Source organism: Emys orbicularis, chromosome 3 (assembly GCF_028017835.1).
Source record: "Emys orbicularis isolate rEmyOrb1 chromosome 3, rEmyOrb1.hap1, whole genome shotgun sequence".
Lineage (NCBI taxonomy): Eukaryota > Metazoa > Chordata > Testudines > Emydidae > Emys > Emys orbicularis.
The window spans coordinates 38,005,152-38,032,220 of NC_088685.1; the positions used below are offsets into that span (position 1 = coordinate 38,005,152).

At 40.2% G+C, this 27,069-nt stretch overlaps 1 protein-coding gene across 1 annotated transcript in view; it reads right to left on the minus strand.

Annotated features, from left to right (window-relative positions):
* TRAPPC12 (trafficking protein particle complex subunit 12) overlaps nt 1-27,069 on the minus strand; it is a 91,445-nt gene that overhangs the window by 14,577 nt on the left and 49,799 nt on the right. Inside the window, exons 6-8 of the mRNA XM_065401246.1 lie at nt 14,163-14,275; nt 6,793-6,865; nt 159-232 (exon numbers count right to left, since the gene is read on the minus strand). Of these exons, the coding sequence (XP_065257318.1) occupies nt 159-232; nt 6,793-6,865; nt 14,163-14,275 (260 nt within the window). The remainder of the gene's footprint in view (nt 1-158; nt 233-6,792; nt 6,866-14,162; nt 14,276-27,069) is intronic.

Consider the following 27,069-nt stretch of genomic DNA (forward strand, 5'->3'; position numbering starts at 1 on the left):
AAATAAGTAATTACTAAGTCTTATTAATTCTTCACTAAGCTAAACCTTGTACAGTCAGGTAGTCTTTCCCTATCCATGCACCAGTAATTCTCTTGCACTTTCTCTGACATTCTATTCTAGTATATACGGTAACTCTGCAGTTATTGCCACCCACGTACCTTCATCATTAGCAGACAGTTTGCCATGGAGTACATCACCCGGCCCAGACGTGACCTCCACAGCTCAACAGAGGCTACAAAATAAGAGCAGCTTGTGAATGTGCACAAATAAATTAGAGGTTCTTTCTAGCCATCAATTATTGGTCCTATGAATTCTGATTTAAAAGATCCCCCTTGTTAACATCACTGGGCTTCAGCATAGAATTTTTAATTCTTTGCCACGCTGTACTGTCAGATAGAAAATATTGCCTCTCTCAAAGGGACTAGTTTGATTGGTTCTAGGAATAGAATATCTGCATAAATGATGCAACGATGCAAAAGCAACGGACCTTTCAGCTTTTAGTTCAGGCAACATATTAAATACTAAAAGAAGCCACACATTTTCTAATATCAGAACAAAAGATACATAGAAACATCTAAATAATTATTACCATCAGCATACAATTGTGTAATTTATCAGATTAAACTTAATCAACTAAAACCCAAACATAGCCTGAAATCTCATCTCAAAGCCAGAACATGCAGGGTCAGAGCTCACTGAGTCTGGGACTATTTATGTTTGCCTCTGGCTTAGTGATATGGTGGAAAAATCTGCCGAGCCTGTCTGTCTTCTCCGCGCTCTTGGAGCTTGCAGGCTTTAAAGGCTGCAGCAGCAGATTTCTAATTCCCTTGGTTTGAGACAGACTCATGATGTTGTAAGAGAATGGTTCTCCTTACGTATCCACTGTCACAGGGACCATAGATCAGTAGAGCCGTGCAAATCTGAGGATATCCGCTTTATATCTTCAGACCATGTTTGCGGATCACGGATCAGATGCAGATACAAATTTTGTATCCATGCAGGGCTCTATAGATCAGTACTAGAAATAACATTAGTCTTTTGTTCTTTAAAAATAGACATTAGGGATATTAATTTGGTACATGATTGATTTTGAATTAATTATTTGAAAACAAATATTACGGCTTACCCTGACAATCAACTCTCAAAGTCGCTGTATTGAGGTTGGAGAGACAGGAAAAAAAAAAAGAGGGGGTTGCAACAGAACAGTGATAATTCTTTGTTCTTGTGTAGCAATAAAGGGGTCTGTTATAAAAACCATGGCCGGTTATAGAGAGTTAATTTTCTTTAATGATTTACAAATGCCATTCATTACAGGTAATAAAAGCTTGGTGAGACAGGTACAAAATATAACTTTCTATTCTAGACACATTAAAAATTGAGTGCATAGTTTTGTCTCCAAGATTGGACCTGGTATTTAATTTATAATAGCTTCCTTAGTCATAGCTCTCTTATATCATTCAGCAGTATGAAGTCATATTTTAGATATTTTCCACCCCAAGTTCATGTAAAACATGTAGTGCCATAACATGGGAATGTACCATGAGAGGACATTCTAGCCCATGTTTTCTACCTTTTGTTTCTTTCTGAGCCCATGGCAGAAACAGGGCAGTGTTAAAGAACTCTTTCTAATTATGTTAACATCCCATTTTTGAAGCAATTTTAGGTTTGTCAAGTGCATTTCCTGATGTTTTTGTGCTTATGTTGTCTCTAAATGTTAATATTAAAAAAATCTGGGGTTACATTGGTCTGAGTTCAAGTTAGGTGATTGGAAATTAAGCTATTATGTAGCTCATACCATATTTCAAACTTATTGTGATGTGTTTAAAAAAAGAATGCATTTGATTATAGTTTATTGTTTTGTGTTGTGACATCACTTGGTTATAAAGAACACTTCCTGTTATTGCTGGCACTATTAAGATATATATGTGGTAGCCAGGACAGGCACAGAGTAAAGTAAAAACAGCAGCGAATGAGAACTTTCAAATATGCTGGAAAATGTCACCTGGATGGCTGCAAGCATTTCTACAGCTGCTCAATACACAGAAGACAATGGGAGTTTTGCACATTAAGCAGCTACAAGCTCAGGCCCAGTAAGTCCGAAGGCTGAACAAATATGCAAGATGCACTAAAAGGACAATCAGGAGGCATTCTTATTGCTGGCAGCAAGGGGCTAAAGAATGACATGGGAAACAAAAAATAGAAACCCAATACCTGATGATTATTATCTGTAACCCTGTAGTAGAAATGACAGTAACTCACCTTGTAAGCCCTTGCTGCTACACTATCAATCTGAACATTCCTTCTTAATGGTTATTAATTTAGGCTCTGATTGTACAGTGGCTCTATGCTCTGAACTGCCATTCATTTCAATGGGAGTTCTGTGCCTGGTGCAGCTGCAGACTTGGTTCCTTATAGAAAACAAACGTGCTGCCAGGCAAATGGTGCAGTGCTAAATCTCTCCTCCTACTGAACAATTGGAAAATAAGACGTTCCTGCTCCACTCTAGAGAAGATGCATGTAATGGGCTGGTTGGTGTAGCACCTACTCACACCGGCAATAAGGAAATTACTCCCCAGACATAATCCCCATAATGAATTAAGGTTGTCTTCAGCCACAGTTAATAAGGTTTGTTTCAGCTAGATTTTCCACAAAAATATAAAGCTTCCTGCAGCTCAAAGTGCAGCACAGGGGCAAATAGGGAGCAGAGCCGACCGACCCCATCAGGCAAGAGCAGACAACAGTCCCCACAAGTATCCCCAGGGCCCTTTGGCAGTGTTAGGCAGATAGGCAGTTGTACTCCAAGCACAGCAGCATCTCTCCCAGCTGCTCAGCAACTCCCTCCCCTGGTTCCTGCTGACTACCTCTTTTCTAGCTTTTCCTCCTGCTGAGCTGAGCACAGCTCTAAAGGCAGTTGCAGACACAGTGGCGTAGAGCAAGGAGCCAGTTACCCGCAGGTGAAAGGGGCAGCCTGCAGGGGATGGAGCTAGTAAGCGGCTAGGAGAGAAGTCTTTGCATATGTGACAAAAAGCAGTCAGTCTTTTAGAGGGAGGGTGGGGAATGGCAAAAAGGCCTGGGGAAAATGAGGAGGGAATCCATGTGGGAGAAAGCCAACGGGTGGAAAAGACTGAAACCCTATCAAGGAAGCCAGGTATGGGGAGGGAACAGAAGGTGAAAACAGAGCCACACAGAAAGAGAAGGAGCTTCATTTTTTCAAATAATTTGAGAAAATGGCGAGTGTTGTGCACGAATTTTTGTGAAAGGTGAAGTATTTCTTTCTGCTTTTTGGTCTTGTCCTCAGAAAAAAGTAAATTTAATATTCACCAGAATACATATGCAAATATCTGGCTGCTAGGTGCTTGCACATGCCCTCTCTTCCCCCTAAAAAGCACTTAGCTTATGTAGAGATTTGTTTAAAGGAAAATTTCACATTGGTTGGCAACTATACCCAGACAAACTGATTTATTCTCCTCCCACCCTAATGGTAGACAACGATTTCCTAGACCAGGGGTCGGCAACCTTTCAGAAGCGGTGTGCCGAGTCTTCATTTATTCACTCTAATTTAAGGTTTTGCGTGCCAGTAATACATTTTAGCGTTTTTAGAAGGTCTTTCTATAAGTCTATAATATATAACTAAACTATTGTTGTATGTAAAGTAAATAAGGTTTTAAAAATGTTTAAGATGCTTCATTTAAAATTAAATTAAAATGCAGAGCTCCCCGGACCGGTGGCCAGGATCCGGGCAGTGTGAGTGCCACTGAAAATCAGCTCGTGTGCCGACTTCGGCACGCGTGGCATAGGTTGCCTACCCCGTCCTAGACCCTCTAGGGGAACAGTGTCCTGGAGGAATGTTAACCAGGTTAATTCATAGATTGTTGGCAGTGGCAGAAAGACTTCTGGCTTCCTGTGATAGGACATTTTAACCCCTACCTTGCTAGACATGGTAAGGGGTTTCATCTGCCCCATTACAGTGCCTAAAAACTCATGTCAGGTAAAATTTTCAAGAGCACTTAAATGACTTAGGTGCCTAAGTCCCATTTTTCAAAAAAGTGATTAGGGTTGCCACTTCTGAGGTACAAAATACCTGGCACATCCAGGATGATCGTCAGCCCATAAAACTTGAAAGCTAGCAGTGTACTGAGCACCCTTACATATTTATTGGGGCAGCTACCTCATAAAAAAGATGATGCTGGGATGTTTAAGCTAGCCAATGGGAAAGGCTGACGGGAGGGGTGTGTCCTAAGCCCCGCTCCTCTGACAAAGTTAGATGCTTAAGTCAGGGAGGCGCTTATGTTCTGCTTGCAATCCTCTCATGGTGTCAGATAACTTAGGTGCCTAAGTGGTTCCTTGCAAGAAATGCTAGAGGAGGAGGTGGTGATGGTACCTCCCTTATAATTTTTAGCCCAGAGATTAGAACACTTACCCAGGATGTGGAAAACCTGGGTTCAAATCTCATCTCTGCTTGATGGGCGAAAGGGTTTAAGCAGGGGCCTCTCACGTCTCGGAAGAGTGTCCTAACCATGGGGTTAAGGAATAGTCTGATGTGGGGCTTCCTGAGGGCTGGTCTACACTGCCGCGCTAGTTTGGCGGCTGGGGATCGAAGTTCCGGGTTCGATTTATCGCGTCTGGTGTGGACGCGATAAATCGAACCAGGAAGTGCTCGCCGTCGACTGCGGTACTCCAGCTCAACGAGAGGAGTACCGCGGAGTCGACGGGGAGCCTGCCTGCCGCGTGTGGACCGCGTCTGAACCGCGGTAAGTTCGAAGTAAGGTATGTCGAATTCAGCTACGTTATTCACGTAGCTGAATTTGCGTACCTTACTTCGACTTGGGGGGTAAGTGTAGACCAAGCCTCAGTCTCTCCTGTTGAAGCTGTTCCACTTTATATTAATACTTACATAATCATAGGGCCAGAGAGAGAAAGTGCAAATGAGACTATAGGCCGGTGGTTAGGGCACTACCTGGGGAGACCCAAGACCCAGTCCCCCAGCTCCAATCACTCTTTCACTATATATCCAACTTCAGCAGGAGAGATTGAGGGTACTCCACATCAGAATATCCCATAGCTCAATGGTTAGAGCACCTTCCTGAGAGGTGTGAGACCCCTGTTTAAATCCAGTATCCCCATCAAGCAGAGGGAGATTGATCCTGGGTCTCCCACATCCCAAGCAAGTGCTCTAACTACTGTGCTAAATGTTATAAGGGAGGCAGCACCACCACCACTTCCCCTTCTTCCAGCTGGATTCTGAAGAGTCCCCATCCAGTAAGCATGCTCTCAGCACGCTTACCAGACTGGGCCCAGCAGGAGAGATAGTCATCTCCCTGACTATCTTCACCTGATTTGAGGATCCCACTGCAGGTTAGGCATCTGGACGCCATGAGTGAGGTGTTGTGCACATGCACAGAGGCAAAATCTTTGGTTTCTTGGGAACTTTTAAAGCAAAAATTTAGGTGCTGAGTGAATTTAGGGTTAGGAGGCAGCCAAACAGGGTTTTATGGATTGTAGTGGAGTTTAGGCGACTAAGTCTCGTTGGGATACTAAGGCCCAGATCCACAAGTCTCATTGATTTTTAGTGAGCCTTAGGCTCTCAAGTGCCTAAGACACTTTAGAAAATGTTATTCCTCATCCTTACCTGTGTTTTTCCTTCCTTCCCGTCCCTCCCTGTTCTTAATGTGGTCTGTGAATGCTGAGTGGGAGTGTTGGCTGGGAAGGCAGGGGAGGTTGGCTAGGACGGCCTGCATTGGGGGATGGGAGACTGGCCTTGAGGGAAAATACCTGAGCATGTAACATGAGAACCCAGGAAGGGGTTAGAGGCCAGGTGACACCTTTGCCCGGGAAACTGAACAAAGGCTGTGGGAGAGGTCGCTGAAGGGGGAGTTTCAGGAGTTGGCTGGTGAAATGGCTGGGAGGCAGACAGGGCTCTGACCTCCCAAGGGGGCTGTGGGGCCCTGGGACCCCAAGATGGACCTAACTGGGGGGGGATCCTGTTGTCTGTGCCTGCAAGACCTGTCTTGGACTGTGTTCCTGTCGTCTAAATAAACCTTCTGCTTTACTGGCTGGCTGAGAGTCACGGTGAATCGCAGGAAGCCGGGGGTGCAAGGCCTTGTGTCCCCCCACACTCCGTGACAAAAGGTACTATAGGGCTGCCTCCCCCCCCCCCCCAAAAAAAATTATCAGGAAAAAGGAATGTTTTTCTTGTCAGCATTCTCAAACAACAACTCCTGACTAAATCCCCTTTCTTCCTGCCCCATGATCTTGAATAAATAAGTTAATTAAAATGAAAAGGAAAAAAGAAAATGTCTCCCATAAATGTTAAATCAAAATAGGGTAATACATAGCAAAAGACCCTCCAAATTAATATAATCTGCTGGGACCAACAGGGAAGGAGGGAAAATTTGGATCTAAAGAAGTTTCTCAGATTTCAGGGGAGAAGACTGATGGAGGCAATGAGCCTCTTAACACAGATGCCCCTCTGGTCTCTCTCCAGTGCCTCAGCAATGAATTGATTTTCTTGTACACCTAACACTACAGAATGGCAGCCATGTTCTTTGTTTCTTCAAACTACAAAGGAGATTTGATTTACTGCACCAATTTGATCAAAATAAAAGGTGAAACTGTGAAATGAATTCCAGCAAATAAAAATATAAGGTGCATCATTTCAGAGGCTGAAGAGACTATAAAATCACAAAAGTACTCTTTTAATAGCTTTGGGGCAGTCTTGTGAAAACTTTTGGCATACTTGGGCAAGTGATAAAAATACACTGCCTGTAAAAAGAAATTTAAAAAAATGCCTACCTTGTGTGTTCTCTTGTGTAATGTTAGTCATACTTCCATCTTCTGCTAAACCTTGCTCCAAATTTTCTAATATCTGTAGAAAATTGTTTAAAACGAACATGAGTTTAAACAGGCATTCTGGAATTAGGCAGCATTTTGTATTATACGCAAGTTATCTACAGTTGTCATAGTCTGTATGTAAAACAATTCAAACAGGAGTGTTTCACATGAACACATTTCAAAATCACTGATTATTACTATAGCTAGATCAATCATAACAGAGAGTCTTTGTACTGTAGTGCTGATGTTAGAGTTCAGGTTTATGATACTCACAAAGCATTAAAAGACAGCATACACCAGGGACAAATGCATTTTTTAAGCAAAATATCAAATATACCCCTGAAGAGAATGATTATTATCTCTTGCAAAAATGTGAAACTGATTCCAGAAGAGAACTAAGAGGTTTTTTAAAATTTTATTTTATGTATCCCATAAATTCATTGATGCTCTGGTTTTAAATCGAATTTGTCTTTTTTGTTCTTAATTAAATAACGATCCTTCTAACTCTCAGCTCCATTTCCTTCCCAAAGTTGGGATTTTGTTGCTGTTTTTTATTTATTAGATATTTTAAATAATATAAGCTATGGAGTGAGCAAAAAATTATGTTTGCTGGATTATCTGGAGAATGAGTATGTATAACTATTGGAGCTTCTGACTTAAGATATCTGCACCTTGAAAACATATATATCTACAGTTTCATTTGTAATGTAAGCCAATTGCATTTCTCCAGTCCCGCTATGGTGTATCCAAATGTCTCTCTGACTCCTGAAGATTACCCTATTTTTGCTGCTTCCCATCCCCTCATAAATCACTGCATTTCAGTTTCATCTTTTTGGTCACAGTAGACTGAATGGGACTCCCTTAAGAGCCTGTTAAACCACTCACTCTTTAATTAGCTGGTGGGTTTAGTTTATCAGCAACATAGGAGGCATTCCCTCTCCTGGGGGCCGAGTGCACTGCGTACCTAGTGCTGTCAGCTCATGCCAGTTTAAAGAGAGATTATTTACAGTGCAGTAGCACTCAAAATGTGCTTTGTGCTTTCCAAACAATAAAAGAAATAGGGTAAAATTGTCAAAAGAGATCAATTGATTCCAGAGCTTAAATTCTATTTTTAAAAGTGCCTTAGGCATTAAGAGCCTTTTGAAAATGGAGTTTAGGAACTTAAGGAATAGATTTTTAAAGGCACTTAGGTGCCAAAAGATGCAGCTAGGAGCCTAGTACCTCTTCAACTGCATACAAAAAATGGCCATTTTAGTCAACAGGCAGGCAAAAGGAAAGAGTTTATTTTGCAACAGAAGATAATCATGGGTTAAATGCAACTCTGAAGTAATTACACTGATTTCATTCTGGTTACACCAGGGATGATTTTAGTCCAAGGCAGCTTTGTCTTCTTTTTAAATTTTTGTCTCCGGGTGAATGTTTGTTAGAGTTTATTTCACGGTGGTATTAGCATTTAAGTGGTCCCAGCTAGATTTTCAAGTGAACACATCATCGAAGTGAATGGAAGAAACAGTTCATACCTTTGCTGCTGATGCTACTGTTTGTCTGGAGACAGTTCTCTGCAATGCTGGCTTAACAGCATATTGATTTATGCAGGGAAGGCTAGTGGCACCACACAGTGCACTAGCAATTTCCACCCCCGGTTTCCCTGCCCTAAAACAAGAAGCTTAAGTTCTGCAGAAAAAGGCAGAATTTGCAATGAGACACAAATTGTAGGACATGCAATTCTGCAGTTCCTGTGATTGTTTCACTGGTTATACTCATGGCTATATTTGAACTCAGCGGAAAAATGTACAGGATCTAAATTCCTCCTTGAGGCCTATCCACAGCTATATATTTGATTAAATAAAACTGGATTCTGGGAAAAGTTTCCATTCAACAATCTGCATAAGGAATGCATAACAAAACTCTAGCTATACATGCATGACCCTGATTAGGGTAACCTTTATTTTTCTGTGTGAATTTGGTGTTTATCACAATGGGAGAATTATAATACTCTATAATACTAATATTATAATCCTAATAAGGATTACGCAGGCAGGAGTTGTACTAACTGACCATAGAAACTTGCCCCTTGATATTGACTTGAAAAGCTTTGGTTATGCCAATCCTTGAGCTCTCTTGAATAGGACCTGCCCATTTGGCTACAGTTTATACCAGGGGCGGGCAAACTTTTTGGCCTGAGGGCCGCATCGGGTTTCGTAAATTGTATGGAGGGCCGGTTAGGGGAGGGGGTCGTGACCCGGTCCCCACCTCCTATCTGCCCCCTCCCCCCAGGACTCCTGCCCCATCCAACCCCCCCGTTCTCTAACGGCCCCTCTGGGACCTTTGTCCCATCCACACGGCCCCGCCCCGCTCCCTGTCCCCTGACTGCTCCTGGACCCCTGCCGCCCCATCCAACCCCTCCTCTCATTCCTAATGGCCCCCCCCCGGGACCCCTGCCCCATCCAACCACCCCTTCTCCCTGTCCCCTGACTGCCCCCTGCCACCCCATCCAACCCCCCCCTTCCTGACTGCCCCCCAGGACCCCTACCCCCATTCAACCCCGTTTCCCCCCCGACCACCATCCACACTCCTGCCCCCTGACCACCACCCCGAACTCCCTTGTCCTCTATCCAACCTCCCCTGCTCCCTGCCCCCTTACTGCGCTGCCTGGAGCACCGGTGGCTGATGGTGCTACAGCCGGGCCACGCTGCCGCCACCACCACGCAGCACAGAGACTGGGTCAGGCCGGGCTCTGCAGCTGTGCTGCCCCAGGAGCTCACAGCCCCGCCGGCCAGAGCATTGCGCTGGCAGCGGAGCGAGCGAGCGAGCTGAGGCTGCGGGGGAGGGGGGACAGCAGGGGAGGGGCCGGGGGCGAGCCTCCCGGGCCAGGAGCTCGGGAGCTGGGCAGGACGGTCCCGTGGGCCGAATGTGGCCCGGGGGCCATAGTTTGCCCACCCCTGGTTTATACTGTAACATGACTAAGTATTTACTGACTAAAACTGATTGGCTGGCTGAGCCTTAGAGATGACTTCATGCCCTATGAAGTTTTGAGTTCAACATCATCAGACCTCATCTTGAATATTGAGTGCAATTGTGTGTACCTGATTATAGAAACACACTGGCAAATGTGAGGGAGTTCACATAAGAGTAAAATGATCAGGGGACTGGAGAGACTGAGTTAAGAGCAGAATGAAAGAGTTAAATGTGATGTGCATAGATTGGCTAACGTGATGTCTACAAATATCTGAATGGTGTAAACACCAAGGAGTGAGAGGTAATATTTAGGATTATACAGAGAAGTTTAAGTTAGGGGTAATGTGATGAAATTAAGTAAAGGAAAACAGAATATGAGGAAATTTTCTTACAATGAGACTGTATTAGTATTAGACTGGAACAGTCTCCCAAGGGAAGTGGTGTCAACCTCACAGGCTGGTTCATTAAAAACTAGACTAAGCGTTAGAAAACAATCATGCATTGGCAGGGAGCTAGAAGGTGAGCTAATAGGTCTTTTCCCACCTCTAGCTTTTATGATTCCAAGATCATCACATTTACATAATGGGGATCCATAGACACTTCTGTAAATGAGAAAGAGGGCTAAGGATTTTGAAATATTACTCCTTCAATTTTAAAGTAATAAAACAAAACACTATTGGTTTATGGCTGCAAAGATTCCCCCATCATCAATTCCCCCTTATTTTTAATGTTATTTTTTTGGTTGTCCCATGACTTTTTCTTTTAATGTGGAGAATGTGTTCTACTTATGAACACTGCAGACAAGGTCCTGATTAACAGATTTGTGTGACCAATTATATATGCAGAAATGTCAGATTTCGTATTTTTTTTCTAAACAATTTCAAATGTTTTAGGTGGTTAAATTACCAACTGTGTAAAATTTCTCATCTGTCCTGTTTGTGCATCTTCCTCTTTATTCCCTCCTCTCTCCCTTACACCTGTTCCTGCAATTCCTGTCTTAGAGGTGCACTGGAAGACAAAATATGTATCTGATGGCAGACAACTAAAGCCATATGTTGTTAGGCCTTTAAAATAACTGAAGAGTAATATCTTCTTTTAAAAGGAAAATAAAAAGAGGAAATGCATATCTTTTATCTCAAGGTTGACCAGACATCTTTGTTCTGGCAGGGAATCATGGCTAACTATATCATAACTGGGATTTGCCCATTTTAATATAGCCAGCTGAAAGCTCTGACACATGCCAAAGAGTGTGGCACTTCAAATACCAGACAGCCAGTGTATGCAAAATTCAATATGGAGGTACCATGCTGATGCTGAGCTCAGAAGCAGTTAGGAGATGAGTTTCTTTAAGATGAGGAAGAGTGCTTATCCAGTAGCAGGTGAAGGAAAGTCAGAGAAGAGGCAGGACATAAGGCCAGTGGGTCAAAAAGTCAGAGTCAGAGAGAGTAAGAGTTTAAGGCCAGAAGGGACCCCCAGATGAGAGGCCACCAACACTACCCACACACTAAACCCAACAACAGCAGATACACTCTGCAAAATGATGAAAAATGTCCCAAAAAGAACTTCTCCCAGTTGCCAAACTCTGTACATCCCATAAGTGTTTCCAAACAGTTCTTCTTTCTAACAGTATGGCAAGAGCCACAGAACCCTTCATCTGCCAAACCCTGTACACAGCAGAAAGAATGGAGTCCTGGTTTTTGGTTTAAAATCCTAGTCATTCTTCTATGTTTTGTTTTATTAAATACATTGGTAAAACTTGCCAACTGTCTTAAATAATGAAATAATGTTGGAAATTATCTAACTTCTGCATTTGTATTATTCAAGGAATTTCTGAGAGTAAGTATAGCCAATACGACAAACACTGAGGTAATCATATTTATTTATCGTTGGTAAAGTTGCAAAAATTTTCAGTATCACAACTGTATGCTAGTTCTTTAAAGAGCTAATCTGGAATTTATAATAGTGTTTACAATAAATAAAAACAGTATCTCTTAATCTGAGATACTAGAAGAGGTATTTGTTGTAAACTTTGTAAAGGGAAGCTTTTGTCACATTTGTGTACAAGGAGTACCTACAACAGCACTACTCTTAACTTCAGCACTGAAAAGCCCTTGTTAAAAACAAGAACTAACACTGCACTAAATCTCAATCTTTAAAAATAACTGATTAGAATTTCCAAATAACGGACACTTCCATCATTGTATACAATGTTGTTGTAGCCATCTTGGTTCCAGGATATTAGACAGACAAGGTGGGTGAGGTAATATCTTTTATTGGACCAACTTCGGTTGGTGAGATAGATGAGCTTTTGAGTTTACACATAAGAAGAGCTCTGTGTAAACTTGAAAGCATGTCTCTCTCACCAACAGAAGTTGGTCCAATAGAAGATACTACCTCAGCCACCTTCTCACTTCCACTGTAAGTTATCCAGAGTGCTAATATCTTTTGAGGGGGGATAGCAGACTTCCTGGTCAGTAAGAGCTATACTATGCTCTAGTTTCATGCAGCTGTACAAGAAGATATGCCCTCCTACTCAGGCATGAACAGTCCCTATCAGGATGTTGGGTGACAGCCAGAGAGAGGTGCAGCCATGTTTCTCCCCAGCTATTTCCCCCCTTACCTCAGTCAACAGAGCTGGCAGGCATGGGGAGAGAGGGAAGAATTCTACATCCCAAAAAGGAGTGAAAGTAAATTACTCCCCAGAAGCTGTGGAAGGAGTGGCACAATCCCTTCCTTGTGCAATTCCTGCACCTAAATACCACCCCATTGCCAGGGCTAGTCTAAAGCCTAAATCTAGTCCTACACCGGATGCTTTGGGTAAAGGCAGGAAAATATACCTGCATAAACATTAAGAGATTCTATTGTATAGAGCATAGTTTTTCAAACTGTGTGGTGCACTGCCCGGGGGGGGAGGGGGAGAGGGTATGAGGAGGTTTTCAGGGGGCATAGTTCTGCCCAGTCCTGTCCCAACAGCAGCCTGCTACTCTCCCTCTCCTCACCTCCCTGACTGCTGGGGACTCCCTATGTCCTCTCCTATGTACAGTAACTCCTCACTTAAAGTCATCCCGATTAATATTGTTTTGTTGTTACGTTGCTGATCAATTAGGGCACATGCTCATTTAAAGTTGCGCAATGCTCCCTTATAACGTTGTTTAGCAGCTGCCTGCTTTGTCCACTGCTTGCAGGAAGAGCAGCCTGTTGGAGCTAGCTGGTGGGGGCTTGGAACCAGGATGGACCGGCAGCCCCCCTATCAGCTCCCTGCTCCCCTAAGTTCCCTGTCCGGCGTCCGCCTAGTAGGCTATCAATTGCCGGGCAGTTCAGCTGTCCCTTCCCACACTGCCATGTGCTGCTCCTGCCCTCTGCCTCAGAGATGCTCCCGGGAGCCTCCTGCTTGCTGTGAAGAGGTGGGGGAAAGAGGGGTGCTAATGTCAGGGTGTCCCCCTACCTTCCCCACCCCCACCTCCTGTACCCCATCCACAGAGCGGGGGGACACCACAGGGCTCAGGACGGAGGGAGCTTGCTGGCAGCAGCTGCTGTCTCAACTTGCTAATCTACTTAAAAAGGCAGTGTACTTAGAGTGGGGTCAGCGTGCTTAAAGGGGCAATGCGCGTCTCTCTCTCTCTCACACACACATGGTGTGTGTCTCTGTCTCTCTCTGCCATGCTGTCTCCCCTCCCTCCATTCATGCTGCCTTGTAGAGTGTGAGGCTACTTTAACAACAATGTGCTAACCCTTGAGGGCTCAGCCGAGTGCTAGTTCATCATTTAGCAGTAAGGCATTCCCTGGGAAATATCCCACCCTCTTCCACCCTCTGACTTCACCACCTTAGCCAAGCTTCACAATCATCATTGCTGTGTACAGTATTAAATTGTTTGTTTAAAATGTATACTGTATTCTTTTGTCTGGTGAAAAATATTTCCCTGGAACCTAACCCCCCCTATTTACATTAATTCTTATGAGGAAATTGGATTTGTTTAACATCGTTTCGCTTAAAGTAGCATTTTTCAGGAACATAACTACAACGTTAAGCGAGGAGTTACTGTACTGCCCTGCTGCTGCCCAGACACCCAGTCGGCTGCAGCCCCATGTATTTTAAACCCTCCAGAGCCTGCAGAAGCAAGAAGCTCTTGGCATGGGGAGAAGGACAAGGAGCCCCAGTCTGCTCCGCTCCACACCACCATGGAGCCCTCCAGGCATGGAGCCAGTCAGGCCCTGCCGACGTCCCAAGTGTGCATCGCCTGTTCCCCTCAATGAGTCACTTTCTGCCTTGGACAACCAGGAGTTGGAAGGGGGAGGGCGGGCTATGTGGTTCCCCTGGAGAACGGGGCACAGCAAAAAAAGTTTGGGAACCTCTGGTCTAAAGAAGCTTTTACCTTTGTGCAGATTGTTTTCATGCTGTGCAGTCTATCAAGTGACTCCTGGGGATTTCCTAGGTACTGTTCAAGTTCAGCATGTAAAATCCGCATGGAAAAGGGAACCATGGAACCTAGAACCATAATGAAATGTTACTGAATTTGACTGCTACAGTTATCAATGCATATTGTTGACTATGGTCTATAGGGTATTTCTTAAAACATTTCCTAGGCATATTCACTAGAGAAAGTGATTAGGAATTAAAATCTCTAAATTCTCTTCTTCCCTTGATTAAATAACTAAATGTTAAATGAGTAAAATGTTTGCTACTTTATAGAATCATATATTTTTGGACAGAGAAATATAAATATATACAGACAAGCATAATCACAATGGTAAAAGTGTGCAACTAATTCATCCTTAAAATAATAGCATACTGTGTGTCTAGAAGGCCAAAAGAAATTAGAGGAATTTATTAGCAACTGAAAATAAGGGTTTAGAATGGAAACTCATCTACGATTTAACTACAGAGTTGCTACGGAAATACAATAATCCCTAATTTACAAATAGTACTGAAGAATTTAAGATGGCTTTTCTAATGGTACCTTTTAAACAAAGATGACACACACACTGAGAAAGACAGATAACCAAATAAGAAAGCAACACAAATTAAATGCAAATTAAATCACAGAATTATAGGACTGGAAGGGACCTCGAGAGGTCATCTAGTCCAGTCCCCTGCACTCATGCTTCCTCCAAATAAATAAAAAGCAGATCTGAAGGGCCCCTATAAAAAAAAAAAAAAAAAAGAGACGAAAAGAAAAAAATAAAGACAGAAAACCAACATACATTAAAAGAAACTAGGTAAGAGAATGAAAATAGCAAATTAAACGACAAAAAGTTAACAAGAGGAATACTGTGACATAAGTACATGAAATCTGATGTGCAATTAAAGAAAAACAAGGAAGTAAAATATATTATTTGAGTTTCTATTATCATTACTTTGTATTGTAATAGTACCCAAAGCCCCAATAAGGATCTGGGATCCATTGCGCTAAGATTATCCCTGCCCTGAAACACCAACCAGCTCCCTACCTCTCCCCCTACCCCTTTAGTTCAGCTTTTATCGTATTAAATATTGTCTCCTGTGAAGACAGTAGTGTTCCTATGGAAGGACTCATTACACTGTGAATCCCAAACTGAATAAAGTTTTCCTTGCAGTGAGACAGAAGGATACCAAACGGAAGGGGTGGGGAAAGAGAACTTCAACCAATATTTTCAACAAAAAGATTGCTTTCTTTTAATGTTATTAGAAAGTAAAAAAAGATACAGTAATCTAAGGACCCAGTCCTGCGAGTAGCTGAAGCATCCTAATTGACTTCATTGAGACTCAGACCCACTCTGCACCTTATTTGCTCTCAGGTATTTGCACACTTCAATGGACACTGAGAAAAACTATCTGAGGGAAGAATCTGATCCTAAGAAACAAGTTATTAGTAACAAACGGGTAAACTATGATGGGGGAAGATGAGAGAGAGAGAGAGAGAGAACACTTGCCTACAAGTCTAGTACATTAACCTGATGGCATACTCTAAACTAAAGGGATTATCGTCCAGTTCTCATAAACAGGACTCAGGAGCTTTTTAGAAAGATGATGAGATTTTGTTCCTGCTCTTATGAGGCACATGTGTCAAAGTGGGAAATATACAATGTGTCATTGTCTCTAAAGATTTTTTTTTAAACAAGACAGAATCTTAACCAGAAAACCACTCACTAATTATGACCTTAAGAGAACTCCAATTACATCTAAGTAAATTCCCTTTCTCCAAAGGTAAGTATCCCCAAAGGCTCCTCTTACAGACTGAAGTGTTCCCTCTGTAGGAGTACACACTAGTTGCATAAAGCATCAAGTATACAACACAGATTAAGAAAGCAAAAATGCCTTTGTAATTCCTTTAAGGAAACATTTAAAAAAGTTATCAAACCAAAAGCAAAGAGATTAATATGTCCTTATACTGACTAGTGATCAAGCACAATACAGGACAAAACAAGATAAGGAAAAATGCCTAGATCGCTAGAGAGCCAGGCATGCAAGCTGGGGACAACCAAACTGCAGAATCTCTTCATGAGGGAACACTAAGCTAAAACTGTTTTGTAGCAGAATGCTATGAACCTTAAATGCCTATCTTGCAAATCTAAAAAGGCAAACATGACCTAAGGCTGGCCATATTCTCTACCACAACAATGGATCAATGAGCTCTAATTCAACCTTCAAGTAATAATTCTGCTAAGAAGTAATAATGAGAAATGCATAGACAGTATGGTTATTTTGGAGAAAAGTTGGCTCATACTGGTGTGGTATGATCCATGCAACTCATGATATACTCTAATAGATTTTTCTGTGTCAAGTAAAAGGCAAATTAGGTCCAGTTTGTATAGCAAAGCTTCAGAGAATGTGGACTATAAGATGGAAAAAAATCTGAAGGCTTAGAAGCAATTTTTGTTGATGAAGGTGTCATACCAATAACAACCCTGAAAAGAACTCAGAACAAGGCTGTATCATTGGCTCTCTTGGTAAAACCAATAAAACCCAGTAACATGGCAGCAGTAATGTCATGTGGGAGACCTGACCTGGGAACCAAATCAGGATAGTTCAGTCCACAGGCAGTGCCACAGAGGAAACATGCCTCTCACTAACAAATCATAGAATATGTAAACAAGATTTGGGACTGTCTATTTTGGAAAGTTATTGATCCTTTACATTGCTGCACATGAGGCCACTAGTGTGTGTGTGGGTATGCTATCAGAGGCAGAAAGGGAAGGAGTAACCAAGAACCACATTACTAAGCTGTATCAACAAAGTTGGTGTCACCTTATGTTAGAGAGATGAACGGAGCTGAAGGCCAACTGTATCTGGCTTATAAATCACACTTCGTCTGTGTGAGTAGAGAAACTCATTTAATTATTTTCTAATGCAGAAAGCTATGGGAACTCATAGTGTCCTGCAAAAAGTCACATACCAATTTTGGTACACGCTGAAAGTCCCCAACAGCTCAGTTAGGACAGGCATCCAGCACAGTATTACCTACAAATATACTTTATTTGTATTATTAATTTATTATTTGTTAAGCACAAATGATGTGCTACTTCATTCAGGGCAGCTGGCCAGAAACCATTCAAATGCGATCCATTAGTATGAACCTTGCTGTGATGTCACAGCGTCCATCAAAGACTACTGCAGCATGCAGCCAGTCCACAGGAAGGAAAAGATCAATACCATGCTTCCACCCCTAGATTTTTTATTATTTTATACTCTTTGTGACCCATGCTGACATCCCAAAAGGATCCAAAACACTGGTGTTTTTATTTCTCTCTCTGTTGCCTCTCTTGGAATAAATCTTGATAATATAGTTAGAATTCTTTTAAGTAAAATAATTTTTACTATAGTAATGTGAACCAAGCATGTCTGGAAAAATTTTATTGGCCAGCAGCCAGGGCAAGTATACATGAGGATCAGACAACTGAAATTCAGTTACTTACTGTGCACTGAACAGACTGCCAATCTGAACTTAAAAATCCCGAAGGCACTGACTGGCACTGCCCTCCCACCTCAGTTTCCTTGCATACCTTATTGAATAGCAGAAAAAATGGATGATTTGCTTGCTTGGTTAGTTACTTGGCTAAATTATTCTGCTTGGCAAGTTGCACTTTGGGAGGAATGCACATAGCTATGCATATGGTCTCATGAAAATGTGGTAAAAGGAAGTGCTGCCATCCGGTGAGGAGGGAAACCAACTTTTAACTTGAAACTCTGATAGGGCATGCCAATCAGTCAACCTACCCAATATTTTGTAACTGCAGGTCAAATCAGATCAGCAAATTGTCCTTTAGAAAGGGAGAAACGTGCGTGCGTGCATACACATCTTAATTTTAAGAACTAACTTTGTTTACAGAAAAACCCTGGGATGTTTTACTTGTTGGACAATCAAGTTTGAGATCCAAACTGTTCTCAGATATCAGCTTCATCCCCTCCCCTCCCATATTGGATCTAGGAACATCTATCTTCATTTTTGTTAAATGATTTTGATGTGGTTACTCTTAGGTACAACTGGTGTAGGTCAGCAGCACCCATACGAAAACTTTACATTATGTTAATTTAACAAACAATTGTAAACTTATTTTTCTGAGGAAAAATAACGATCATTACTTTATTTTAGACTTTACAAGTCTTTGCCGGTTTGTAAGTGTTACAACCCTCAAAATACTTAGATATAAAACATAAACAAATAAACTTCCCTTGGAAAAAAATCTATGGCATTCCTATAAATTGTATCTCAAGGGGTTTGGTCATAAAAAGATTTATTTTTACTCTAGAATAATTTTTTAAAAGAAACCAACAAAAATACTTCTATATTTTTTACCTACTGTACAATTTCTAACATCCAAAAATTGAATCTGTGGCTTTTTTTCAGATTGAGGAAGAGGAATAATTATCTTTAAACTGCTGTGACAGAAAAACGTTGAGAAAGACCTTGAAAGCATGAGAGAAGCAATAGCAAGTTACTAAAAATCTTTTTAGAAGGTGGATGATTGTGAATCTTTGTTATCAAAAGACTCTGCAAGGTGACCTATGTGTGTATCACGGTGGAAGGGAAGGTTATGAGCATAATGGGCTCTAAAAGCAGTTCAGTAGAATTTCACAGGGAGAATGGAGGATGAAAAAGGCAAAGACCAAACTGCAATATGACTCTTGTGAATCTTCAGTTAAGTCTCATCAAGCTCTACTGATAAAAAGTAAAAAGCAATCTAATGAGAGAATCACGGAAAGTGCTGTCTTTGAAGACTTAACCGACTTAACAGAGCTCAATAAGAATTTTGGTCTAAACAACAGGACTTTGATTTGTTGCTCTGTGACACCACCACATCATGTTGCATAAAAGGCATGTCTTTCAGTTTCCTCCTGCTGAGTAAGAAAACCAGTGCCAAAGGAGCTGACATGGAAGACCCCATTCTAGTAGAAAAGGGCAAATCTACCAGAAAAAAACCAAAACAAAAACCCAAACACAGCTTCCACTGTCCTATGAGGCATGGATGTTGAGCCTTTTGATTAAAAAAAAAAAAAATCTTTTTGATGGTCTTAATATAAGGATAATAACAAAGGAAAAATATACTGAGAATATTAGTACTGCAAATGTAACAAACCTTGCCTAAAAAAAAGCACAATGAACATATCCTAAAGATAAACAATATACTAAACATAGAACCAAAGAAAATAATCTAAATACATTTTAAGAAGTTAGCACAGAACCAATGAGCACAATGAAAATAATATAAGATCATCTTTCTATTAAGTAATTAAAATATCTGAAAGAAAAACATATCTATAGTAAAAATATCAATACTTAGAATGTTGCTCTCTGAAATGAATACATATGGTTTTAAATAATTACTGAAACAAGATGAAACAAAACAATTCTACATTAATTTAATAATGTCATAGTTGAATATGTAATTATAAAGATTTGCTTAAATTGTGAGGTAATTAATCATCCAAACAGTATTTTTTTGTTAAATATGTGACAAATTGAGGAGTTGGGTGTGTGCATATTGAGACAGCAGAAAAAATATATTTGCTACTATAAGCAAAACACAGGATAAAAATCTACTGTTACAGTTTGGAAAGAAATAATTTTTAGTATATTGCCAAATTAATAAACACTGATGGAGAGAATAACTCACAACATTGACACTCTGCCTCCCCATCTACTCAAGCACCTTCCACAAAAAATAAAAATATGTAACAAACAAATCAAAACAACCTAAAACACGAGGAAACAAAAAACAACACAGTTTTTTCCTTAAAAAGGGATGACAGCTGGAGACTCCAAGCAGTTCATTAGGGAGTTCACTACTGCTACTGATTTGAAATGGAAGGTACTCAGATACATGGTGATGGGTGGCGATGCTAAGTGGACAGACAGGATTTTGGATTATGAAACATGAATAGTAGGTTAGTAGTTTTAAAATAGCATACTGCTGAATCTGCAAATAGGAGAACCTAGGTATATTTACAATATGAATCAATTATAGTGATGAGAAATAAAACATGAAAACTAAAACAATAGTTGAACAAGAAATGTGAAATTTAAATATATTACGTTGTAAAGAATTTCTATGTGAATTGTCTTGCGCGTGATTACCTTGGAGATATCTAGGTTATGAGCTGTGAGGGCATCACTACCCTCTTACAATAAAAAAAAATATTCAAGTTGAACAGGATCATGTAATCAGATTTACCCAGGAAAGCACAAAGAACATTATATATGGAATATAAAGAGAATTCTTTAAGACCATAGGTATTTTACAACAGTTGCTTAAAGAACAAGTTGCAACAATTAGTATTCTGGAGCTTTAACTCTGGGTAAACTTTTAACAACTACACACTATCTGTGATAGCCACTAGTGATTAATATTTCTGCTATGAAAAGGAAGGGATCCTTTGAAGCTTTGTGGAAATAAAGGCAAGAACAGGAGACACTTGTTCTCTCATTATTATTGCAATATTCCCTAAAGTCTTGTCTCTTTCCCCCCCTGATTGTCTCTACAAAGTAAACAAAACTCTCAGTCCCAATTCATCAAAACTTGGCAGCTTGTAAGCAACACCCAATCCTCTCTGCAACAGCTCCCCAGTAAGCTACAGTGGAGGAAAACCTGTTCTCTTCTAAGCATGCTCTTACTATTCGCACCATTTTTGTTTAAATAGCTTTAGTGTTACTCAGAACTACAAGCCTAATGTTGACCCTGCTAAAGTCAAAGGGAATTTTGCCACTGACATTAAAGGGAGCAAGACTGAGACCTAGGGCAAAAAAGTATTAAGGAAAAACAAAACAAAAAACACACTTGGGGGAGAGGGAAAGGTGAAAATTCAGGCAATAAACATTCATTCTTCTTGCAATGTTTAAGCTTTTAAAAGACAAATCTTCTCTATTTATATGAAAAAGCCACAGCAAAATATAAATCTACATTGTACAAAGAAAAGAAAGCTAAAAACCTCAGATGTAAAACAGGGAAAAGATTTCTCTTCATTTCAAATCTGCTAAATTACTACTCTGGTAAGTTTTCAGAGTTGCCAACTCTTGCAACTTTATCACGAGTCTCAGGATATATTATGTTTTATTTAAAGACCCAGCGCCTGAAAACAAGTGATATTGTGAGAGTCTCACCTTTCATTAAAAGGAAAAGTACTGGTAACTTTCTAGCCTTCATTGCTTGAAAAAAAAGCTTGGAAACATGGTCCAAGTGCACGTTAAAGGCTCAGAAACCAGAAAGCAAATCACAAGAACTCCACATTTATTACTTTCTTAAGTCTCATGATCTTAAAGTCAATCTCATGATTTTTTGGGGTATTCATGATTTTTGAACATTTGGAGTTGGCAATAGGAGATATGATACTATAAATATGAAGAGAGCCAAATTCCAGATTTACTTAGATAAAATTCCCATGTAAATGAACCAAATAATATTTAAGACTCAGAGTAAAGTGAAATCATGAATGCTGATAGTCAGAGAATAAAGTAGAAGAAAGTAAGTTAGAAGGAAAAGGGAAAAAAAGTTAGTTAAAAGAGATGCACTGGTGCAGCTATGCCGCTGCAGCGCTTACTGAAGATGCGACCTATGCTGACGGGAGAGCTTCTCCTGTCTGTGCAGGCACTTCACCTCCCTGAGAGGCTGTAGCGAAATCGATGGGAGAAGCCATCCTGTTGACATAGCACTGTCTACACCGGGGCCTAGGTCGGTATAACTAGGTTGCTCTGGGCCCCATAGTTTATAAACTAACAATTTATGATTTTTTTAATTTAAATGTTCTCCTGCATCACTTTAATAGATCATGAAAAACAAAAAGTGAAAAAATTAGTTGAAGTGGAAAAAAGAATAAAGAACATCAGATGCAAGGAATAGGAATTTCTTAGACTCCCATACATAAAACATAGTTTATAGAACACTGCGGGTTCACATGACCCCCCTAAAATAGATAGGTAAAAATAGCAAAAAATGTATGACCCTTTCATAAGCCGACCCCATATTTCAGGGGTTGGAAAACGCTGACTCCCGGCCCGTCAGGATGTTTTGTTTACTTGGAGCGTCTGCAGGCACGGAGCCCCTCAGCTCCCTGTGGCCGCGGTTTGCTGTTCCCAGCCAATGGGAGCTGCGGGAAGTGGCTGGGAACGGCGAACCGTGGCCACGGGGAGCTGAGGGGTTCCATGCCTGCAGACACTCCAGGTAAACAAAACGACAATGTATAAGATATTCAATTCAATGATTCCATAGAGTTTAAAATCATCAAATTTTGGTGTAGACCCATTTATAAACGAGTATATATGGTAGTCTTGGATACATGATTTCATACCATTTCTAAAGTAATACAACTGTAATATACTTTTTCTGCAACTTTATCTATATGTACAGCATATTGTATTCTTAAATATTTACACTATGTTCACTGTGAAAACTGTTTAAACACTTTATCATATAGAAAGTGTCAGTAAGTATCTTCTCTCTAACATATCCAGTTTTAATAATTTTCGTCCAGAACCTGCCAACATTTATGGACACAAGTAATTCAATTGAACTCACTTATGCACATGAGTAATTCAACTCAATGGGACTACCCACATGCACAATTTTTTTGCAGGCCTTTGGGCCTGATTCAGCACTCACTGAAACTAACAGAAAGAATCAATGAGCCAGGCCTTTGGTCAGTAAACTTCATAGAGCACATTTGCTTTTGAATCACTAGCACAGTCTTCCTCAGACAGTGTACATCAAAGGATGAGAGAATTAATCAAAGTTAATCTGGCTGTGAACTTTGATGGCCTATACATAACCAGCAAATTTTCACTGTCACATGTTGTTCTATGTAGTAAGCTGAACTAGTATAGTTTTTACACACACACACTGTATTGTGCACTTCTTCGTATAGCCAAACAGAATGTAAAATCCCGTATATAGGGCTGTTGAAAAAAAAAAAAAAACCCTTCTGCCTTATTAACTGAGAAATAATATGACATCATGTAGTTCAGTATTGTAACATATATGCACAAGGGGAACCATAATTGTCATTTCATGCTTTTTGAATACTTAACCATGCAACTTTAACAGTCTATTAATGTAGTTTAAAACAAAAAACAACAACACAACCCATTTTTTAAAATTTAAAAAGAAAAAAGATGGGGACACAAAAAAAAGTATCCTTCTCCAGGATTTCAAAATTCTGCTTGCTTGCAAAAAAGCAGCATGGTAAATTACATATTGAGAAACTATTTGGCTAAATACAACTGGAATGCCCTATCCCATAGGAGATATACAAATTATTAGTCAGTTGCCTGGAAAACTAATTTGGGTACATATGAATGCACAGCCTTCCTCAAGGGCCTTATCCAACAGCCATTTAGATCAATGGAAAGGCTCCCATTGATTTCAATAGGTATTGGATTCACAGAGTTTAAGGTCAGAAGGGTACATTAGATCATCTAGTATGATCTCGTGTATATCATAGGCCATTAAATCTCATCCTGTTACCCCTTTACTGAACCCAATAACTTATTTTTGACTAAAACATAACCTGTGTTTGGCTAAAGTATATCTTCCAGAAAGCCATCCAGTCTTGATTTGAGGACATCAATCAAAAGAAGGAGAGAATCCACCATATCCCTTGGTAGGTTGTTCCAGTTAAAAATGTGTGCCTAATTTCTAATTTGAATTTGTCTGGCTTCAGCTTCGAGCCACTGATTCTTGTTATGTCTTGTCTTGCTTGTCAACTATGATGCTGGAAAATCCTTTTCAGATCACTGCTTTCCAGCATACAGTCCCCCATTCTATAGATATGATCTGCAGTCCTTGTTCCTAGTGTATACCTTTGCATTTGGCTATATTAAAAACACATATTGTTTTAAATGGAATCAGGCCCTAAGTGTGTACTCTGTCACACATGACAAGTATGTGATTTTCTGTAAAATCAAAGTAAATTTCCATGGTAAATTTCAATCAATCATTTCAGCATTAGTATTACATTACTAAGCAACAAAGTTACAAAATTATTATTTTATAATGGGTACAGTATTTTTTCCCACGCTTCTTTTGCTTAAAAGCATTTGAACCGTTTTGTTGAAACTGTCCAAAACTTTCAGGTAGAAATCAAGTAATGGAAAATTTCAGCCCAAGATTTGAAAGTTTCAGGAAGTTCTGAATGATTGAATACATGGGCTTAGAACGGAAACCATTTCCCAAATTTAATCAGAGTGGGTCATAACTAGTTTCTTGCTATATTTAATTTGAGGACCAAAGAAAATCAATGTTGTGCAACCATGTATGAAGTGCACGGAAATACCACAGACATAATGTTAACATTCAGATATGAAATTTACATACAATGACTATATGCGCCAACCAAGACTGTGGCCACATTGTGCTAGGTACCATAAAAGAAAGTAGCAAGAGACAAATCTTTCCCCGAAGAGCTTACAATCTAAACAGACAATATAGACCAACCATTATCGTCCTTTACAGTTGGGGCAAGTGACTTGCTCAAAGTCCCCCAGAGAGTCTGGGCACTGAGTCTACTGCCATAATCATAACACCATCCTTCCTCTAATAGGGCAGTATTAATGGTACAAGAGTTGGGGAAAGTGAGCAGTGTGAATGGATGAGGTAATCATTTGCATGTTGAAAACACTGGGTGCTTTTGAATAGAAGTATTTCAAGATGGAAGAGGTGATTGGCAGAGAGTGTATCAGTATGGAGAAAGGATTGTTATTTTTGTTTTTATACATTGTTTCAATTACCTGGAACAAAAATGAGAAGCAGCAATGATATTTGCTGATTATTATAACCTCTCAATAACAACAGTATTATAAAGGTCTGATAAATGGATTGTAGAATTCAGCATATGAAATTTAATCTCATAAGCCTATGGATCAAAGACAGGAAAAGGGAATATATCTGCTTCAATAACCAACGGATTACATGGGAAAAGAGAAAGCAAGAAGGACTGAGTATATTAATACTAATCTATGACAGAAATAAATGTGCTATATTACATAATTAATCAACTATTGGAACAATTTAACAAAGGTCATGGTGAATTCTTCATCACTGACAATTTCAAAATCAAGATTGGATGTTTTTCTAAAAAGATATAGTCTAGGAATTATTTTGGGGAAGTTCTCTGGCCTGTGTTATACAGGAGGTCAGAATAGAAGATCACAATGATCTTTCCCAGCCTTGGATTCTACAGAATTAAGTGTCAACTATATTGCCTAAAAGTGTTCCCTGTACTTGGTTACCTGCTGTTCTGTGGTCTGAACTGTATTGCCTAACTTAAGTCCAGCCCTGCAAAGGGCCCTTACATAGGTGGACACATACATCCAGATGGAATCCCACTAGGGAAAGGGATGTGATGCACAAATCGAGGACTGGCTGTGTGCAGCCCTCTGCAAGATCGGAGACTCTGATTATAAACTCCTTTGGGTGGAGACCAGGTCCTCTATTATATATTATTCAGTACTGTACTGAATACACTGATGCTGATCAAATAACAAGTACACCTCCATACAGAAGTATATAAAAACAAATAGTGTGTCCTGAAATTCAAATGCATATATATTGTTAAAAGGGTTTTCTACTCTCCAGTTGATGTTTATAAGGTTTTTCTCAGCAAGGGAGAAATTGACTGGCTATCCAACAGAACAGCGAAAGTAACACTGACAGTATTACTCACTTGAAAAGCTAGTGAACAAAAGAGAACAGCCTACTTCTACTGCCAGCTACTGGAGTTCTCCTTTAACTCAAGTCCTGGTGGTCTCCATACTGAAAGTCCCTAAATTTAAACCCTGTTGATAGCCTTTGGGGTTCTTAAAGCAGCTTTGTGTATAGTAAAAAGTATAGACAATGGGAATTTATTTTGTTACTTTTTCCCCCAATGAGTTACCTTAGGTGTTGCTTTTAATTATAATAGGTTCAACATTTTCAGAGAATATAATTTTCAAGTTGACACTGTCCCTTTAATATATTAATAGCATAAAAGAAGGCAAAATTGAATGGTACCAGAAAAAATAAATCTCTCTTAAAAGCAAGATAGATAATCCAAAGACCTTGGAACAGATGGAACAACCAGTAAGATCAGGTAAAATTTGCTAAGGCCAAACATTCCAATTCATGTTCCAGTAAGAACAGCTGCATATTTTGACAGGTGTCATAACAAACATCACCTGATGCCAATCACCAAATTTAAAATGAGAGACCAGAATCTAGCTGCAACAGTTCTAGACCAGAAAAATGAGGATTTCAACGGCTGGCAATTAAATGTGAGTGCTTCCCCTTCACACCCAAAATGCCTAGATATGCTTCCTGATCTGCTGTCTACAGCCTGCCCAAATGCATCTTGGGTGGCAAATACCAGCAGCAATCATCAAATTAGTGCTTAACGAGGCTATGGAGCTCACTGTGAAGAGAAACTATTTAAGATTATCTATGTGTTCCTAATGAATTTCCTCTGCAAGAAAACCCTTGATGCAAAAGGAAAAATACTAATCCTAGTCTCCGGAAGTCATTTTGGATCTGTACCATTTCTTTCATACCTTTCTATAATCTTCCTAAGTACTAAACATTTTCCACCTAGAAAGGTTGTATAACAAAACAAGCATCCTTGTAAGGAGGAAATACAGAAAACTAAAAGGAGGGAGTGGGGAGAAGGAAAGACAAAAAAAGACATGGAAAAAAGGGAAAAAGAGAAAGCAAAAGGAGAGAGAAAAAAATACAAATTATTTAGCTCCAACAGTATACTTGGAAGTGCACAGGTTTATATGGAGACATAGGCACAATCTTCAAAAGTGCCTAAAGCCCATTTTCAGAAGTGACTTAGGGCTTGCC